Source organism: Schistocerca nitens, chromosome 1 (genome assembly GCF_023898315.1).
Source record: "Schistocerca nitens isolate TAMUIC-IGC-003100 chromosome 1, iqSchNite1.1, whole genome shotgun sequence".
NCBI classification, from domain to species: Eukaryota; Metazoa; Arthropoda; class Insecta; order Orthoptera; family Acrididae; genus Schistocerca; species Schistocerca nitens.
The window spans coordinates 1,089,059,812-1,089,081,747 of NC_064614.1; the positions used below are offsets into that span (position 1 = coordinate 1,089,059,812).

The following is a 21,936-nucleotide window of genomic DNA, read 5'->3' on the forward strand; positions in this document are numbered from 1 at the left end:
TGTTCTTTCGGACACTTGCGAAATAGTAGACACTACACATCCAAGTGTATGCGCCTTGACGGCAATTAATGGTACCTTCAGTGCAGACACACTACTCCACCGGCGTGAGGCTGTGAGGAGTGATGGGGGACGCTACGTATGTAGTGTGCAACAGTTTGGGAATTTGGGTTGGACGGATAACCGAAGCGGTTGAGGTGACCGCTTGCTCAAAGCGGGAAATCCGGGTTAGAATCTCGGTCAGGAACAAATTTTCACTTGTCGTCATTGAAATTATTTCCATGCCTGACTGCCGCTATTGTTGGAATATTAGTTTCGACAATTGCTGAAATACTGGCTTGCGTCGAGAACTTCCACTAGTTCCCTGTAGCTTCAAGTATTTAGTTTATGTCTTAGGCTATAAACAGCTGAGAACCTTTGTACATTAGTCTGCTTTCCCGGTCGCTACACCGTGATGTACCACACGTAAAATCCATGTCTGTTACGAGGGCTATTCCGAAAGTAAGGTCCGATCGGTCACGAAATGGAAACGACTATGAAAATCCGATAAAGCTTTGCACAGATGTGTTGGGTAGTGTCTCTAGTATAACCCCAGTTAGCATCACGTCGCTCTTCTCATTTCTGAGCTCGCAGTGAGTGCGTAAAGATGTCTAGAAAATAGTGTCTGCCGCCAAGTACGGGGGCCTGGTGAGAAATTTCCCCTGAAGCTATGCAGCTAACATTACATAACTGTCGTGCTGTTTCGTCTTCAAGACAATTCTCAGCCGCATTCTGCAGGGGCAATGAAGATGCTCCTGTATCGTTTTCAAATGGAATTGTGAGATAACCCACAATACAGCCCGTAATTGTCTCCCTCTGAGTTTCAGCTCAGGTCACATGAACCGCTGGTTATGAAGACAACATTTCGGCACAAGACAACGAGCCGTAGGCCAGCGTAGAGAATTGGCGGAGAGCACTGGTGGCTGCCTTCTATAGCGAGGGTATGGGAAAGTTGGTACAACGCTACGATACACGTCTAAGTCGGGTCGGCGACTATGGAGATAAGTAGCTGCAAGGTGTATCTAACTGTTGCAAATAAAACATTTTTGATTTTTACCGTGGTTTCCATTTCGCGACCTGTCGGACCTTACTTTCGGAATAGCCCTCGTACTTCCTGGAACTAATAATGTTTCATCTTTAATAGCCAGTCGTCAAATGTGTCGGCAATTCTATAGTCTATACATTACAGGCGATTGTATATTGCTTTCAAGATAGTTCTATAAACTTCGGTGTAGCCGTAGAGACTGAAAACGCTCGGGGTCACTGCACAAAGTGTAAGTGTCCTGGTGCTCATTGCATATTTTTATACCCTGGCGGTCGTCCTTTGTATTATCCAGTGCCGCTTGGCATTGACTTAAGTTTTACCGGCCCTAGCCCGACCGCTGCTTGTAATATATTATATGATACATATTTTTTGTTTTCTCATGTGTACTGCCGCGGATAAAAGTTATTATTAGCTTCGGCCTCCAGTTTATTTTCAGTACCGCTCCTGATGATGGGCATGTAACATCCCGATACCGGTCATGTTTTAAGCACTGACGGAAAAAAACCTAGAACTGAAAACTGAAGTAGTATTTCAAACTCTGCTACAATGCTCAGTCCCTACGGCGGGACTGTCCGCCGCTGTAGTTGTTTGATATTAAAAATGAAATGAAACATTGGTATGACATTGTTGTCTGGGAGTTCCAACTGGTATATTCGGTCTCATGGTACAAGTACTTTTAGTCGGTGACTTGCTTAGCGAAATGATGATGACGGTAGCCCACACACTCTCTCCCTAGTGGAAAATATCCCCGACCCGGCCGGGAATCGAATCTCGAAACTCGTGATCGATAGTCAGCAACGCTAACTACAAGATCACAAACACATACTACAAATAAAGAGTTTACGTAATGGGGTTTGTGCATACGTGCGAATCGTTTTTCCTTAAGTGTAATAAATACTAACGATACACACAGCAGAGACTTTACTCATCAATAATATATTCTTCTTCACTATTTATAACAGTCTACCAACGCTGGGGTAGCTTTCCGATTACGCGACTGCAGAAATCAGGTGGTTTCGAGGTGAAGAACTCACCGACCTGTGTTCGGAGCGTATTTTCATCCGGAAAAGAAGTTTCTTTATGGGGCTCCGGAACGCCCTATACTTGCAATGTTAAAATAACGCTTATAAATTACATCTTTCCTCACAAAGTATTTGAGGTAGGAAGTTGAACTTTTTTCAGATTATTTATTGGAATATGGGCTACAACTTAACACAGGGATTTTACAAAATTTTAGTTCAGTTATTAAAGATGATTTTTTTTCAATTGTAATGAAAATTCACAACATTTTTTTGCAATTTTTTATTTATATATTCAAAAATATACAGTTTTTTGGAAAAAGGCTGTGTTAAATTATGCAGAAGGTACTGTGTAACATTTACTGAAAGTTTGGGAATCGAGCGACAAAGATTGGATTAACTTTTTAGTGCATTCCAGGTCCATAGGATGGATTATCTTCATCCTCTGCAAACTCCTCCTCCAGCTTCCTCTTGTTCCTCCTCCTGTTTACTCTTGCTTATATTTCTAGACTCTTTACAGCCCTGTCTGCAGCCCGAAGGCGTTCCTTGTCTAAAGCAAGCATCGCTCGTACCATGTTAGAACCTATCTCCATTCCCATATTTCTAAATACCTTTGGCTTTCCAACATTTCTCCTTTTCTTAAAAGCCTTCAGAGGATTTCTAATAACTTTACTTTTACTCATTATTATACTTCAACAAAACAGAGACTTAAGAAACAGAATTAATTACGAATATTTTCGAGATAACGACAGAGTAAATAAACATGAAACAATCGACAATCACACCAGCGATATATATTGAACCATCACAGGTTAGCCACAACACATACTTTATCTCACATCACTAAAATGTACCTGATGAACACGGACGTTAATAATAACACCATTTGACAGCAGTTTAACAGCGCCACAGTGGGTCACGCCCATGTAGAACACATTTCAAAAAAAATTTAAAAATAGTTGTCGTCTTCGGAATTGAATAAATTATATATCTATTAAAAGGTAATAGTCTGCAGATTCAGAAAACGCAAAAAAGTAAAAATTGAACTTTTCATGATTTTGAGCCTTTCCGGAGCCCCTTAAGGTTGTCGAATAGAGAATCTAAATGGTGAAAGTCTGAGGGCGAAAGATCAGATGAGTAAGGTGGGTGCGGAATAACTTGCTAATCCTACTCCTGTATAGTGTTTTTTTGTCAATCTAGCAGAACCAAGGCAGGCATTATCTTGGAGTAGCATCACTTCAAGCAATCTTCCGCATCACTGTTCTCAGAGTGCGTCTGCAAGACGTTTCAGTTGTTCACAATAAATGGCAGCAGTGACGGTTACACTTGAGGAAAGAATTCGTAGTAGACCATAACGGCGCTGTTCCACCGGATGCATAAGATTATCTTTTGTGGATGGCCACAACTCTTTGTACGGGGATTTGCTGCTTTGTGTGGGCTCAGCCATTCCTTTCTTTTCCTTACGTATGCATAAATACATCAGTTCTCGTCACCAGTAACCATAAAGGATGGGAATGGTGGGTCCTGTTCAAGAGCCAATTGATAACGAGGAAGCAGAGATGCAAATATGGCCACATTGGATTTGTGTGATTTTGGCTTAGAGTTTGCAGTGCCCATCCACCCATTTTTTGAACCTCCCCCGTTGCATACAAATGTCGCACGATGGTGGAATGATCAAAGTTAATCACATTTGTCAGTTATCGACAAAACTGACGTTTATAACTGTGCATTAGTGCGTTTAAACGATCTTCATCAAACGTCGAATGTGTTCTTGAATGTGGAGAGAGCCACTAATGTGAAAATTATCCTCCTTAAAACTAGAAACCATTTTCTTGCCGTGTTGTGTCCAATGGCATTCTCCTCTTACATGGCGCAAATGTTTCTCGTAGAATCCGTTGCTGTCACCCCTTTAATGAACTCATTCAAAACAATACGTCGGAAATGTTCCGATTTCTCTACTTGGGACACCGTTTCGTAGCGTCCACATCACCATTCACTATCGTGAAATGACAAAATAATAATATGTAAACTCAAATAGCAACAGTGAACTACAAATAAAAATGTTAATCAATTAATAAACCCATAACAACCGGAATACCAACATGCAAAACAAGAACGCTACGAACTTGTGCACCAATCTAATCCAAGTGCCCCCACACTGATTGCTCACTCAAGAACTCGTAACGCCGATCATTGGTTTTTGATATAGAAACATGAACTTTAGGATCGTTTACCACCTATAGAATTTTGACTCCCAAACATTTTAAATACCCGAACAGTGTTATACCGCCCCTGGCAGACTAGCCAAATTTCTACATTAACAATTTAAAGACGTTTTTCGTTTCTTAGAAAGTCAACAGTTCTTTACTGAATGTTTTTGGCATATTTTGAAATGTCTAGTCGGATTACATATGCTTTGTTTTTCAAAATTTTGGATGTAGATGATTTCGTCAGCTTCTGCGAAATATTTAACATTCCCGCGATATAGATTCGCGTCTTTTTGAAACTACAACCGCTGCTCCGATACCTAGTAATCTCATATTTTGTCCAAATTCTTCCAGACCTGCTATAGGATGTGTCAGTAACAATGGCAGAAGCAGTTGGCTAATCCATAAAGGAAATCCAAAATAATTCAGCCACATTACTTGAGATGTACTGCATGGTATCTTCCATGAGAAATAGACAGATAAGGGATGGCTTTTCCATGATCTGCAAGTTACCCTTATCTTAGTCCTTTGCTTTTGTAACCTGTAGAGAAAGTGCATACTTCACCTATATTTATTTTTATTGTGGTATTGCAATTATGGCTTACGTGCCATAGTGAAACATAAGATTTGATTGAAACTTACGACGTAGAAATAGGTTAAATATAATAATGTCCTTATAAATCTATGATTCTCGAACGTACTGGAGTCAATATCTGTCAACAGTTACATAAGTAGATTTATGTTATTTGCATGCAGGTTGAAATCAGACAACCTAGGACAAAAACAACGCCAGTTAAAGAATTTTTAGAAGCTGTGACCAAGAGTTCAAAAATGGCTCTGAGCACTATGGGACTTAACATCTGAGGTCACCAGTCCCCTAGAACTTAGAACTACTTAAACGTAACTAACCTAAGGACATCACACACTTCCACGCCCGAAGCAGGATTCGAATCTGCGAACGTACCGGTCGCGCGGTTCCAGACTGAAGCGCCTACAACCGCTAGGCCACACGGGCCGGCCGGATATGAGTCTGTGACGTGAGAACTTTGCAATATATTTCTTCATTAATGAACCATAAACGAATAATTTCGGCTGTGCTAAGGTTATATGGGTCTGTTTTTTTGTCTCGTCGAGATTACCTGCCTCTGGGTTTGTCAAGTATTCCCAGGCCTAAAAATATTAGGTGTCACTTTAGTTACTGTGACGAACGTCTATACCTCCTCTGATGAGCTCACAGGGCATGCGGGAAACGGAACTAATGATACCAACATTTTCCGAAGAAAGTGCAAAAAGTATTGGAAACTACATTTAAAGTGAGAACACTTCTGTCTGGTTGAAAGTGGCACTTGCACGGAAGTGTATTTCTATATATTGTATATATTGTGGATGCTACTATTTAGATAGAAGCAGAGTAATAGAATATAGAACTACAGTTTCCAGGGGTAGAAAGCAGGTCAGGTGATTTTATTTCTGTGAACCACCATACTAGACGAAAAGTGGTTAAATCTTCGCATTAAGGTGCAGAAGTTTCAAACCCCCTGAGCAGCTATTAATAATTAAGTTTCATATGTGCTCCATGACTCAATTCAAACGCATGCCGGGTTGGTTCCATTAACATATTTCTCCATCTAAAAGAGATCTCGGTCTCTCCTTGCTTCCAAGATGGCCAGACTTAGACTACACTCACCCTTCGTCCTTTCTTGGATTTAAGATATAGCAGTCTGAGGCAACCCATAACTTAACTAATGCATGGATTCGGCAACAACCTTGTTACAGAGCAAGCACCCTGATCGTTCCCAAAGGTAATCGGTTGCATTTTGTAATGCCATAGTTCGCTTATATCGCACGCTGACCGCCTTCAGTTAACATTGTTGTGGTGGGAAGCCACGGTTTCCGCGGTAACATCAGGCTGCAGAGCAGAATAAAACGAACCGCGTTAAGAACGTGCTGCGAGTGGAACTTAAGTGTTGAAAGTGATGATTTCAGTAAGAAGCTCACGCCGTGTGTAGCTGTACAAATCACGTGAGTTCCCTCTGTAACTCAGAAGAAGAGGTTCATCGGTGAACAGTATCAATCATGGTGCATATTCCGAGAGCAATGGTTCGCGCTTATAGATGCAGGAACATACAGGTAAGTGATCTCGCTATTATTTCAGTAGACTTACACGTGAGTACAGCGGAAAACTAGCATTAGTCTGAACGAAGGAAAGTTGGCAACGATGAACGTCGTCTGTGACAGCGCCTCTGCGGGACTAACTAATTCCAAATCTTCGAAGTTATAGCTCCACTGTGGAAAAGTTATGAACTGAAGAGGTTTTCTTTTGATGTTATTTAACACATACAATACCCCTGATTCGCACAGAGATTTTATCAAGAGGCTTTTGTTCGGAATTGGTAGTGATCATAGAGGTTATTGTTAAGTGCGAGCCTAACAGCGTAAATAATATTGGCACTCATTCTGTCATACGCTTTTGTCTGTTGTTTCGAAATACGCCCCGATTTCCGAGTTGATGATGAGATTGAGTCATGATGGCTAAATTTTCACTGCACATTCCTCTCGACATCATATCCTAAAAGACCATATTTTTCATAATGTCGCCACCGGCCCGGTGTGGCCGAGCGGTTCTAGGTGCTACAGTCTGGAACCGCGCGACCGCTGCGGTCGCAGGTACGAATCCTGCCTCCGGCATGGATGTGTGTGATGTCCTTAGGTTAGTTAGGTTTAAGTAGTTCTAAGTTCTAGGGGACTGATGACCTCAGAAGTCAAGTCCCATAGTGCTCAGAGCCATTTGAACCATAATGTCGCCACGGATCTCTGTGTACAATGAAGTTTATCGAATACATTTCCCTCATTAGTTGCACCATCTTATGTAACCATTAAACATCATCCTTTTGCACCCACTCTCCCGGATTTCGATGATTTGCTTCTAAAAATAATCAGTTTCAACGCAAGGTACGGCACGTTTTATGATTTCAAGTGACAGGTATAGCTCTATTCCATTGTTTCATTTCATGTAACTCTTTAATTTCGACGTATGTCCTTGTCGTATAATCGCTTTCTGACTTCTGCTAAGGTTTAACGTGCGAGCACTAGGCAAACCATTGCAGCGCATAATTAAACCGCCACATATTTGGTATGTGCCTAATGTATGTTCCACAAAATTGATAGAGTTACGCTATGCCTACAATAAATGTAGCTTTTATTGATGTTTTTTGTATATGATATTTACCAAAATACTTGGAAATTTGTCTTTTTCTCTGTTATATCGTAGAATATTTCACAATTTACCTTGCGATTTTAGTTTTGAATAGTGAAAAATGACTTAAGTGGGGGGTGGTTTAGAACGAAAAAAAATTATTTTTTTTCATTTTCGGCTTTTTATCTCATAACAAATTTGCAATTTTTCGAATAAATTGATATGGATATCGCTTATAAACTACACCAGTAGAAAATGTTAAAATTTTTACGTGCATTACTTCATGATCTAATAAAATCCGTAATTTTTTTATAAAGAAGGCTGTGGATTGATGTGTGATAAAGGTCATGTGCAGAAGAGATGGGCACCAGGTTGAGGAAGTTGGAACAAATATTGAGAGATAAAACTTTCTGATGGTAAAACCATAAGAGGCAGGCTGACAGAGAAAATGACTGAGGACTACAGCAGTATTATGAGATGGCCAAAAGAAATAATACTGAGGATTTGTTGGCAGGCCGGAGTGGCCGAGCGGTTCTAGGCGCTACAGTCTGGAACCACGTGACCGCTACGGTCTCAGGTTCGAATCCTCCCTCGGCCATGGATGTGTGTGATGTCCTTAGGTTAGTTAGGTTTAAGTAGTTCTAAGTTCTAGGGGACTGATGACCACAGCACTTAAGTCCTACAGTGCTCAGAGCCATTTGAACCATTTGAAGTGAGGATTTGTTGAAAATATGAGTAGAACAGGCAGTATGGGCCATCTTCTTCCACAGACTGTCAATGTTTGACTGGTTGTCCGAACTTCTCGTTTTCCTTAAAAATACTGTGTATGGTGATGATCGATCGTGTAAGAAGTTACGTGAGCTTCTTAGGATTTCTGTGGTACAACGCGATGTTACGATCGAGTGGAAACCTTACTAAAACTATAGCTGCTTCTTTTCTGCTGTATGGATGAGAAAGTTGGACTCTAACACCTGAGCAAAAAAAGATATTGAATCGTATGAAATCAGGTTTCTTCATAGATCGTAAGAAGAATGTAGGGGTTAGACAGGAATTGAATGTGGAGTAAGTAACAGGTGTTATTTAAAAAAAAAATGAAGTGCAGAGGTCATCTTCAACCGATGAAAAGCAATAGAAGTACTAAAATTGCTTTGAAATACAGTCCCAGAGAGTTCTGAGGAGACAGGCTAGTGCGTCTTTCACGCCAATGATGATTATGGTGTAACCTTAACTGCATCTTCATTAACATTTAACATCTGAATACATACTCTGCAAGTCAGTGTGAAAAGCATGACAGAGTATGCTTAGGATGCTACCATACGTTTATGTTTACTCCCTCTGCGACCGCGTGTGGATTGCGGGAAGGGTGACACCTTACACCCGTCTTGCGCGTACTGTAATAATCTACTTTTGTATTCGCACCCGTATGGGAGCGACGCACAGGCGCACGAAGCATATCTGTACAACGCTCAGTTAACGTTGGTGTTTGGAACTTTATACATAGGTTTTCACGACAAAATTTTTGTCGTCTGTCTTCAGAGACCGGCAATTCAGATTTTACAACAATAACGTGAGGCTCTCCCTTGAGTCAAACATACTTTTGACCAGAATGAGATTTTCACTCTGCAGCGGAGTGTGCGCTGATATGAAACTTCCTGGCAGATTAAAACTGTGTGCCCGACCGAGACTCGAACTCGGGACCTTTGCCTTTCGCGGGCAAGTGCTCTACCAACTGAGCTACCGAAGCACGAATCACGCCCGGTCCTCACAGCTTTACTTCTGCCAGTATCTCGTCTCCTACCTTCCAAACTTAACAGAAGCTCTGCTGCGAACCGTGCAGAACTAGCACTCCTGAAAGAAAGGATATTGCGGAGACATGGCTTAGCCACAGCCTGGGGGATGTTTCCAGAATGAGATTTTCACTCTGCAGCGGAGTGCTAGTTCTGCAAGTTTCGCAGGAGAGCTTCTGTAAAGTTTGGAAGGTAGGAGACGAGGTACTGGCAGAAGTAAAGCTGTGAGTACCGGGCGTGAGTCGTGCTTCGGTAGCTCAGTTGGTAGAGCACTTGCCCGCGAAAGGCAAAGGTCCCGAGTTCGAGTCTCGGTCGGGCACACAGTTTTAATCTGCCAGGAAGTTTCATATCAGCGCACACTCCGCTGCAGGGTGAAAATCTCATTCTGGAAACATCCCCCAGGCTGTGGCTAAGCCATGTCTCCGCAATATCCTTTCTTTCAGGAGTGCTAGTTCTGCACGGTTCGCAGGAGAGCTTCTGTAAAGTTTGGAAGGTAGGAGACGAGATACTGGCAGAAGTAAAGCTGTGAGGACCGGGCGTGAGTCGTGCTTCGGTAGCTCAGATGGTAGAGCACTTACCCGCGAAAGGCAAAGGTCCCGTGTTCGAGGCTCGGTCGGGCACACAGTTTTAATCTGCCAGGAAGTTTCATATCAGCGCACACTCCGCTGCAGGGTGAAAATCTCATTCTGGAAACATCCCCCAGGCTGTGGCTAAGCCATGTCTCCGCAATATCCTTTCTTTCAGGAGTGCTAGTTCTGCACGGTTCGCAGGAGAGCTTCTGTAAAGTTTGGAAGGTAGGAGACGAGATACTGGCAGAAGTAAAGCTGTGAGGACCGGGCGTGAGTCGTGCTTCGGTAGCTCAGATGGTAGAGCACTTACCCGCGAAAGGCAAAGGTCACGAGTTCGGGTCTCGGTCGGGCACACAGTACACTTGAGACTGTCGGGCCTGGAGGTTAGCGGGGAAGCGCGTTGCTGGAAACCGAGATGTCGGAGGGTACGGTGCTGGTAGGACGACGGAAATTATCTGCCAGCTTTTAATGTAGCCTTCGGCTCTCAACGTCGTGAGGAATCGTCCGGAACGACACGTCGTTCAGAATTCACATTACATCGTAGAGCACTTACCTCTGTTCGATAACTTCATCGGAACAGGTCTCTGAAGACGCTAAGTGTACTCACGAACCTCCGTGTCATCCCCAGCCTTTAGTCGTCAGTGGGTGTGGGTATGGAGGGGCGGGAGGCCGTTGTCGGTTTTCGTGACCGGAGCCGCTACGTCTCAGTCAAGTGGTCAGTAGGTCTCAGCAGACCGAACGGTCACCCATCCAAGTGCTAGCCAAGCCCGACAGCGCGTAATTTCGATGATCTGACAGGAACCGGTGTTACCATTGTCGCAAGGCTGTTGGCCTTCTGTTCGATAACTGAAGGGTATTAAAGATACGAAAATTGCTGAACCTCACGCAGTTATCATCATTTGAGCAATATTCTACGATGGGATGCACAAGTGATTTGTAAGAAATCTCCTTTGTAGACTTACTGCATTGTCACAGTGTTCCATTCTGCCACCTGCCTTGTCTACGACTTAGGCTGTTGTCACTCAGAGCGGGTTGAACGCGTGTTGGCACTGTTTGTTCCCATCGTCAATGGAGATTCGGGGGTCGGCGCTACAGGATATTATCAAACGATCCAGGTCGTCGCTTTGGTGGTCTGCTGGATTTTAGCGTTTAACTAATGTGGCGCACCACTATCGTCTTGAGACGTAAGAGTAACTTCGGGCGTACTGCAGGGGAGAGTTATTGGGCCAATACTTCTCACACTATAAATAAATGACTTAGTGGGTAACGTCCGAAGTTCAACGAGGCTTTTCGTGAATGATGCTGTTGTATACACAGAAGTCGCGACGCTAGAGAACTGTAGCGAAATGCGAAGACCTGTGCGCAGGAAATGGGAATTGACCCTCAACATAGGAAAATGTAACGCACTGCGAACACGACTACAGAAAGACTGTTTGTTGTATGATTGCACAATTGCAGAACAATCACCGGAAGCAGTTACCTCTGTAAAATCTCAAGGAGTATGCGTACGGAGCGATTTAAAACGGCCGGCAACTTAAAATTAATCGCGAGTAAGACAGATGCCAGAGCGATATACATTGGAAACATACTCAGGCGATGTAGTCCAATAAAGGGAGCAGCTTACGAAACACCAGTTCGACCAATACTTGTCGTCAGTCCACATGGGATAGGACTGATAGGGGAAGTAGACGTGATCCAAAGAAGAGCAGCACGTTTCGTTACAGGTTCGTTTAGTAAGCAAGAAAGTGTTCGCGAAATGCTTGGCCAACTCCAGTTGCAGAAGCTGCATAAGAGGCATTCTGCATCACTGTACGGTCTACTGTTCACGTTCCGAAAGCGTACCAGTATATTACATTCTGTTGCCAGCGGCCTTGCTGCAGTGGCTACACCGGATCCCGCCAGATCACTGAAGTTAAGCGTTGTAGGGCTGGGCTACCACTTGGATGGATGACCGCGCGGTCTGCCTGCGCTATTCGCAAGCTGGCTGCACTCAGCCCTTGTGAAGAAAAGCGAGGAGCTACTTGACTAAGAAGTAGCGGCTTCGGTCCCTCAAACTGACATACGGCAGGGAGATCGGTGTGCTCACCACATCGCCCTCCACATCAGCATCCAGTGATGCCTGTGGCCTGAGAATGACACGGCGGCCGGTCGCTACCGTTGAGCCTTCGAGGCCTTTTCGGGCGGACTTTAGATTTATATTACATCCTGTTACGTATATCTCGCGGAAAGACCACTACGATAAATTTGGAGAGATTAGAGCCCACACGGAAGTTCACCGGTAGTCGTTCTTTCCGGGAAGCATACGACACCGAAAAAGAGGGGCGGTGACACTGATCACAAAGTATCTTCCGCCACACACTGTAAGACGGCTTGTGGAGTATAGATGTGTATTATGTAGGTGTAGATGTGTTGCGGCCGGTGAAGGAATCTTGGTGTTCTTATTACATTTTTTTCCAGCGGTCATTGAAAATTTTCCAGAGGGCAGTGGCCGCGACCGCCGGCGCGATATCGAACGAGAGCGCAGCTGACGAGCCGGCGCGCGTATCTCTGAATAATTTAGAGGAAGCTTCATGTGTATGGTAATCACGCTGTCGAAACTTAATACTTCCAGAGGTTCCGGCTAGAACGGCAATGACAGCGAAATTTGTAATTCAAATGCTCATAGCTGGCGGATGGAAGGAAATTAGAATGGGTGATGTGAAGTGGCAGGCATTCCGATCGGTGCGCGCCCAACTTGGCCGCGCGCGGCTTGGGTACACAGCCAGCCGACCAGCCAGACAGACAGTGAACCAGCCGACTCCCTCGTTTCTTACTTCCGGAACTTATTAGGGCAGAAACCGATTCCTAATGGCGTCGTCGGGCCAACTTCGGCGCGCCCGGTCGCTGGCCGGCGTTGTGCTGCAGTCTTGGGCTCCTCCAGGCCCGGGGAACCCCCGCTGTCGAGATTAACGGCCTTATCTGTACTCGTCCCTTCGCGGGGAATCCCCCTGACGTCGCCCGCTGCGGAGAATCATAACTTCTGAGGGGACAGTCGCCTGGCAGAGCGGCATTTTTCTGACCGAGAGGTAACGAATCTGTTTCATTGGTCCGTGTCAAGAATAAGGTGACCGGTAGAAGCAGACCTTGGGGGAATATCATTTTGGATTCTAGAGAAACGCTCGGCAACAAATACTTTTGCCCGCATCGATGAAGTATACATCTGCAGCTATACTCTGCAAACCACTGTGAAGTACCAATTGTTAGGGTTTCTTTCCATCCCACTCGCGTATGGAGCGCGATTATAATGACTGCGTGAATGCCTCTGTAAGCGCGATCTATATCACTAAACGGATAAAAACCGTCAGTCAGTTGCAGTTAAAAGTTCCCTACCTAAAGGTTTCCAGATGAAACACTATTTCAGGTAATTATTGAGCGACTTGAAAAATTTGAAATGCTGTCATAATCTGCTCATTAAGAGGCATAGTTTTAGGTTAAAGACTTAAAACAATAAGTCACGTATTAGAGAAACAAATAGTGTGTCTTGAAGTAGCGTACTGAAGGCGTGAAAATTACCCAGACTATATTCATCCAGTATGTGAGAATGAGAGAACTTAGCAACTTCAAACAAACTTTACCAATACTTTCAAACCGTATCGGAACTTTTTCTCACCGAGCGAGGTGGCGCAGTGGTTAGCACACTGGACTCGCATTCGGGAGGACGACGGTTCAATCCCGTCTCCGGCCATCCTGATTTAGGTTTTCCGTGATTTCCCTAAATCGCTTCAGGCAAATGCCGGGATGGTTCCTTTGAAAGGGCACGGCCGATTTCCTTCCCCATCCTTCCCTCCCCCGAGCTTGCGCTCCGTCTCTAATGACCTTGTTGTCGACGGGACGTTAAACACTAATCTCCTCCTCCTCCTCCAACTTTTTCTCGGTGAAATCTTCTTCTTCTTCTTCTTCTTGAAACGTTTCTGTTTATGAAGATCGTTTGCACAGCCTCTTCTTCCAAGCTTCTTTTCTCTCGCACATTTAGCATTTCCTCCCATTGCCGTCGTTTCGGTTCAGATCATGCTTCACCCGGACGCTCCATCTTGTTTGCGGTCTTCCAGTTAATCTTTGTCCAGATTCTGCCTATTCTAGGGCTCCTGAAGCAAGTCTTTCTGATCCCATTCCTTTAATGTGGCCATGCTAGTTTAGCCTATTAATCTCCAAGGTTTCTTGTAGGGGCTTGATCCGTAGTGTGTTTCGTGTTTATTCTTCACCCTGTCCCTTTTCGTCTTACCCTAGTTCCCCCGTAGAACGTACGTCTCTGTTGCTTGTATTCCGCCCATGTTTTTTTTTTTTTTTTTGCCCTAGTTTAACATTCTTGTCAACCTACGACTGATCTTCTGTGATCACTCCACTTCGTACCAACACAAGTTGTTACTCCCAGGTATTTGCATGAGCTTACTAATTTCATTTGTGACTCGGGGACGTTTAGATATTGCATTCTAAGTTCTTCATATTGTGAAGGGCACAGTTTTACATGTCTGGACATCTAAAGCGAGTTGCGAATCCTAGTACCACTTTGAAATCTATTAAAGTCTCACTGAAAATTGTGCCAAGTACCACTTTGAAATCTATCAAAGTCTCACTGAAAATTGTGTCAGTTATTTTATACTGTGCTTCTTTACAGAAAATTGCATTACTGTGAAAGTTCTGAGGTTAATATTAATGTTGTCGGCCAGGTCATCAAATTACATCATCAACAGCCAGAGTTTGTCCACACTTTCCTCCGTTAGGTCTGAAGTTACTCCGCGCTCGCCTGTGAACAGAGTGCAGACCTGTGACGCATAGCTTCTTGCTCCAGCGAGAGGAGCCAACGGTGTGCTGTGTTTGTGGCGTTCAGATCGCAGTATGCCACATTTCAGTCGTCAGTGTTTTATTCTCAGCTAATAGGCAAGTTCAGCTGGCAATTAAGTCAATGTGGTACCAGTTTAAATAACATCTGCAATGTCTGGCTTCTTCCCTACAACATGAGGGTAAATATTTTAATGTACTATCACGTCTCAGGTAACTGCCTTATACATTTTTTGGCAAGCAGTCAACTAGAAACCATTCCTGTCTAGTCATATTAAAATCCTGCTTAAGTAATATACACTCCTGGAAATGGAAAAAAGAACACATTGACACCGGTGTGTCAGACCCACCATACTTGCTCCGGACACTGCGAGAGGGCTGTACAAGCAATGATCACACGCACGGCACAGCGGACACACCAGGAACCGCGGTGTTGGCCGTCGAATGGCGCTAGCTGCGCAGCATTTGTGCACCGCCGCCGTCAATGTCAGCCAGTTTGCCGTGGCATACGGAGCTCCATCGCAGTCTTTAACACTGGTAGCATGCCGCGACAGCGTGGACGTGAACCGTATGTGCAGTTGACGGACTTTGAGCGAGGGCGTATAGTGGGCATGCGGGAGGCCGGGTGGACGTACCGCCGAATTGCTCAACACGTGGGGCGTGAGGTCTCCACAGTACATCGATGTTGTCGCCAGTGGTCGGCGGAAGGTGCACGTGCCCGTCGACCTGGGACCGGACCGCAGCGACCCACGGATGCACGCCAAGACCGTAGGATCCTACGCAGTGCCGTAGGGGACCGCACCGCCACTTCCCAGCAAATTAGGGACACTGTTGCTCCTGGGGTATCGGCGAGGACCATTCGCAACCGTCTCCATGAACCTGGGCTACGGTCCCGCACACCGTTAGGCCGTCTTCCGCTCACGCCCCAACATCGTGCAGCCCGCCTCCAGTGGTGTCGCGACAGGCGTGAATGGAGGGACGAATGGAGACGTGTCGTCTTCAGCGATGAGAGTCGCTTCTGCCTTGGTGCCAATGATGGTCGTATGCGTGTTTGGCGCCGTGCAGGTGAGCGCCACAATCAGGACTGCATACGACCGAGGCACACAGGGCCAACACCCGGCATCATGGTGTGGGGAGCGATCTCCTACACTGGCCGTACACCACTGGTGATCGTCGAGGGGACACTGAATAGTGCACGGTACGTCCAAACCGTCATCGAACCCATCGTTCTACCATTCCTAGACCGGCAAGGGAACTTGCTGTTCCAACAGGACAATGCACGTCCGCATATATCCCGTGCCACCCAACGTGCTCTAGAAGGTGTAAGTCAACTACCCTGGCCAGCACGATCTCCGGATCTGTCCCCCATTGAGCATGTTTGGGACTGGATGAAGCGTCGTCTCACGCGGTCTGCACGTCCAGCACGAACGCTGGTCCAACTGAGGCGCCAGGTGGAAATGGCATGGCAAGCCGTTCCACAGGACTACATCCAGCATCTCTACGATCGTCTCCATGGGAGAATAGCAGCCTGCATTGCTGCGAAAGGTGGATATACACTGTACTAGTGCCGACATTGTGCATGCTCTGTTGCCTGTGTCTATGTGCCTGTGGTTCTGTCAGTGTGATCATGATGTATCTGACCCCAGGAATGTGTCAATAAAGTTTCCCCTTCCTGGGACAATGAATTCACGGTGTTCTTATTTCAATTTCCAGGAGTGTATTTAAGGGATTTTGGGATGGCAGAGAAACTCATCAATCTGAGAAAGATCTGACTGGGCACAACACGAGCAAAGGTGAAGATGGGAAATCGCGTAACTGAGGAATTTGGAGTTGTGACAGGACTCAGGTAAGGAGATGGTTTGTCCCCTATCCTGTTCAACGTTGCCCTCGAGAAGATCGTAGTTGAGGCCATCCAAGAGAACGAAGGTATTGAAATCGAAGGAAAGAGACTGGTGTACTTAGCGTATGCAGACGACATCTGTTTACTCTCTAGGTACGAAGAGGAGTTGGAGCAAATGACCAAAGCACTAAAGGAGGCTGCCAGCAAATTTGGGCTAAACATAAACGAAGCAAAGACAGACTACGTCGTTACGACGCGTGGTAATCTCAAATCTCCGATCACTGCAGGTGGGAGACCAGTCCTACAAGAGAGTGCACGAATTTAAAAACCTAGGGGCACTTTTCACTGAGAATTCGTCGTGCGAAGCAGAGATCAATGCCAGAATACAGGCAGGAAACCGATCTTACCACGGCCTAGCACAACTGCTCCGGTCCAGATATCTCTCCAGACTGTTCGGGATTCGACTATACAAAACACTGATCCAGCCTGTTGTTCTATATAGCTGTGGGACATGGAGTATCCGGAAACAGAACTTCCATAAGCTCCTCGTTTTTTAGAGAAAAATGCTTGGGAGGATCTTCGGTCCGGTTCTGGATGCAGACTCAGAGGAATGGAGGATCAGTCACAACCAAGTGCTTGAGGAACTATACCAGCAGCCCAGCAGAGCAGGAACTGTCAAAGCCAAACAAATGCAGTGGGGCAGATCGAAGATCACAGATGGCCTCGGAAGCTCCTGGATTTCACACCTACAAGGAAGAGACCCCCAGGGAGATCCAAGAAGCGTTGGAGGGATGGCCTCCATCAAGATTTAAACCAAGCATAAATAGATGTCGACGGAACACAATGGAGGAGGAAACCTGTAGCAGCGTGCGGTCCACTGGGGCTGATCACGTAGAAGAAGAGAAGAAGAAGATACATAAGTAGAACCTACTTCCAAGAGCGTAGCAACACCACTGTACGTCGTGTACTACGGCTTCTGCCCAATCATCGATCTTCGTGTTTGTACGGCCTATTTCATTATCCATAAAAGTTCAGGGAATGCAGCCGAAGCCCTTTCAAACACGCTTGTACACAACTGACCATTAAAATTGCTACACCAAGAATAAATGCAGATGATAAACGGGTATTCATTGGACAAATATATTATACTGGAACTGACATATGATTACATTTTCATGCAATTTGGGTGCAAAGATCCTGAGAAATCAGTACCAAGAACAACCACCTCTGGCCGTAATAACGGCCTTGATACGCCTGGGCTTTGAGTCAAACAGAGCTTGGATAGCGTGTACAGGTACAGCTGCCCATGCAGCTGCAACACGATACCACAGTTGATCAAGAGTAGTGACTGCCGTATTGTGCGTGCCACTTGCTCGGCCAACATTGACCAGACGTTTTAGTTGGTGAGAGATCTGGAGAATGTGCTGGCCAGGGCAGCAGTAGAACATTTTCTGTACGCAGATAGGCCCGTTCACCACGATGTCGCCAATTACGGATGCGACCATCATGATGCTATAAACAGGACCTGGATTCGTTTTGCCATTCGTGCACCCAGGCTCGTCGTTGAGTACACCATCGCAGACGCTCCTGTCTGTGATGCAGCGTCAAGGGTAACCGCAGCCATGGTCTCCGAGCTGACAGTCCATGTTGCTGCAAACGTCGTCGAACTGTTGGTGCAGATGGTTGTTGTCTTGCAAACGTCCCCATGTGTTGACTAAGGGATCGAGACGTGGCTGCACGATCCGTTACAGCCATGCGGATAAGACGCCTGTCATCTCTACTGCTGGTGATACGAGGCCGTTGGATCCAGCACTGCGTTCCGTATTACCCTCCTGAACCCACTGATTCCTTATTCTGCTAACAGTCATTGGATCTCGACCAACGCGAGCAGCAATGTCGCGATACGATAAACCGCAATCGCGATAGGCTACAATCCGACCTTTATCAAAGCCGGAAACATTATGGTACGCATTTCTCCTCCTTACACGAGGTATCACAGCAACGTTTCGCCAGGCAACGCCGGTCAGCTGCTGTTTGTGTATGAGAAATCGGTTGGAAACTTTCCTCATGTCAGCACGTTGTAGGTGTCGCCACCGGCGCCAGCCTTCCGTGAATGCTCTGAAAAGCTAATCATTTGCATATTACAGCATCTTCTTCCGGTCGGTTAAATTTCGCGTCTGTAGCACGTCATCTTCGTGGTGTAGCAATTTTAATGGCCAATAGTGTATATGGCTGTGAGACATGGAGTATCCGGAAACAGGACTTCAATAAGCTCCTCGGTTATGAGAGGAAATTGCTTCGAAAGATCTTCGGTCTGGTTCTGGATGCAGACACAGTGGAATGGAGGATCAGACACAACCAAGAGCTTGAGGAACTATACCAGCAGCCCAACATAGCAGGAACTGTCAAAGACAAACGAATGCAGTGGGGCGCCCATGTGGCCCGAATGGAAGATCACAGATGGCGTCGAAAGCTCCTGGATTTCACACTTACAGGAAAGAGATCCCAGAAGCGTTTGAGGGATGGCCTCCATGAAGATTTAAACTAAGCATTAATAGATGTGGACGGAAAACAATGGAGGAAGAAACTTGTAGCAGCGTGCGGTCCACTTGGGCTGATCACGTGGAAAAAGAGAAGAAGAAGATATATAAGTAGAACCTACTTCCAAGAGGGTAACAACAACACCGTACGCGTACTACGGCTTCTGCCCAATCTGTGTTTCTTTACATCAGGTTTATTCCTATGATGAACAGAGTTTAGTTGCAGGGTTCGGGTATTGGCCGGAGAGGGCGGTTTTAGACAAGTTGCAGAGTTCGTGTATTGAGCAGGTAAAATTGTTGCGGAGATGGGGAGAACTGGGGCGTTTCGCAGTGCAGATATTACAAGCGTGCTTAAAAGGGCTTCGGCTGCATTCCCTGAACTTTTATGGATAATGAAATAGGCCGTACAAACACGAAGATCGATACCGGACCGCCCCTTTCGAGAAAAAAGAGAAGGGTCGTTGTCCAGAACGTATTATTTAACTGGCGGAGAGACTGCTCGCCGAGTGTGGAAGCTACGTCCTCGTGACAACGCGTCTGTACGCAGCGAACATTACGCCGAGCGCGCTGCGTGCGCAATCTCGCTCCCGACTGCGAAACGTGTTGCGTTGTCACAGCCGAAACTGCACGGCGTTCGAATCACAGTCGATGGCCGGCGCTGCCAAACCCGCAGTCGCGCAACGCAACCACCGCAGCCGCGGCCGCCCGTTAGCTACAAATAAAATCGAACTGCGCACTCGCACTTTATTGGTTTACGATCGCAATTAAACTATGAGCCATATTTTAGCGGCGGCGGCGCGCTTTTATTGGGCCATTGAGCAGCGTGCCACGCCCGTCGGTGAGCGCGTGTCAGTGCGTGTGCCTGTGTGGAGGGGCAGCTGCGGGCCGCGTCCACCTGTCGTAATGAGGAGTAATTCCGTGCGCTGGTCGGCGCGGTGTGGCGTGTCCCCCGTCTGCGCCGGTCGCCGATATTTCCTCATTACCGACTGTCACCCCGCGCCCCCGCCTCCACCCCCGCGATAATAGCACCGCCGCCGACACCCCCAGCGCCAGCCAATAGCCACCACTACCGCCCCCACCCACCCCCACTAGCAGCAGCTCTTCCAGCGTCGCTGCCGCTGTGCTCATTCCCCCGTTTTAAAAAACTCTCTGCAATCCCTAACTGGCATAAATAACATATTGGTCCCGGTATAACTGCTCTCGTGCTGTAAATATGAGTGGAATGTCCCTCCCCTCCCGATACTCATTTCTTTCCCCCCTGCCTTCTCGTTTTTGCTCCCTCAAAAAATTAGCTCTCTCAGCCTGCCTGGCCCCGTTGCGACTTGTTAATGGCAGTCCGGCTACCCCACTGTAGCGAGTGCGGCTGATGTGATTCAAAAATTAAGTTACAGTACGATGTGAAGTCCCAGCCACTCTTTTTTTCTCCTATTGCAGTTATCGTCTCTGCCGTTTTCAGTAAGTGGAACCGATATCCGTTGATTTACCAGATGATGGGTCGTTCGTTGGAGTTCAGATATTGAAGTATAAGTCACACTTGGAGCAATTCCCGTAACAAACGGTTATTGTTTGCCAAATTGTAGCGTACGACAACGTTTCGTACTAATATTCTATCTGTTATCCCGTATTGTGGCATCGATGCACGCAATTTCTGTGTAGGTATGGGTGTCTCTGCTGTCACAGACCAGGCTATTGAGAAGTAAGTTACTATTTTTCAAGAGCCACAGTTAGTAGTGATCACAGCCGTACATTACAATACGAACGACATGCACATCATTATTTTTCTCCTAATCACCCCTATCACACAAGCACCTTTAAATGTCCCTTTTGTTCATGAAATGCATGGTAACATAAACTGAGGGGTCAGAAGTAATGGGATAGCGCTATGCACATACCAGGTAATCAAAAAGTCAGTATAAATTTGAAAAGTTAATAGACCACGGAATACTGTAGATAGGGAGGTAAAAATTGACACACATGCTTGGAATGACATAGGGTTTTATTAGAATCCAAAAGAAAAAAAAAGTATTGCTAGACGCGTGAAAGATCTCTTGAGCGCATCGTTTGGTGATGATCGTGTGCTCAGCCGCCACTTTCGTCATGCTTGGCCTCCCAGGTCCCCAGACCTCAGTCCGTGCGATTATTAGCTTTGGGGTTACCTGAAGTCGCAAGTGTATCGTGTTCGACCGACATCTCTAGGGATGCTGAAAGACATTCGACGCCAATGCCTCACCATAAATCCGGACATGCTTTACAGTGCTGTTCACAACATTATTCCTCGACTTCAGCTATTGTTAAGAAATGATGGTGGACATATTGAACATTTCCTGTAAAAAACATCATCTTTGCTTTGTCTTACTTTCTTATGCTAATTATTGCTATTCTGATCAGATGAAGCACCATCTGTCGGACATTTTTTGACCGTTTCTATTTTTTTAGTTCTAATAAAACCCCATGTCATTCCAAGCATGTGTGTCAATTTGTACCTTTCTATCTACATTATTCCGTGATTTATTCAGTTTTCAGATTTATACTGACTTTTTGGTCACCAGGTATGTAGATGGCGCTACTATCGCTCCCGTACACAAGGTGTAAAAGGGCAGTGCATTTGCGGGGCTGTCATTTGTACTTAGCTGATTCATCTGAAAAAGTTCCTCACATGATTGAGGCTGTACCAGGGAAATCAACAAACTTTGAACACGGAATGGTAGTAGCAGTTAGACACATGGGACATTCCATTTCGTAAATCGTTACGGAATTCAGTATTCAGAGATCCACAGTGTAAATACTGTACCGAGAATAACCACAATCGTTTGGCAGTTCCTCTCACCACGGACAATGCAGTGGCCGACGGCCTTCACTTAACAACCGAGAGCAGCGGT

General features: G+C 45.8%; 1 protein-coding gene across 1 annotated transcript in view; it reads left to right on the plus strand.

Annotated features, from left to right (window-relative positions):
• The window catches only part of LOC126230110 (uncharacterized), a 121,009-nt gene extending 100,929 nt beyond the window's left edge, over positions 1–20,080 (plus strand). Inside the window, exon 3 of the mRNA XM_049942384.1 lies at positions 19,845–20,080. Within this exon, the coding sequence (XP_049798341.1) occupies positions 19,845–20,080 (236 nt within the window). The remainder of the gene's footprint in view (positions 1–19,844) is intronic.
• The last annotated feature ends 1,856 nt before the right edge of the window (positions 20,081–21,936 follow it).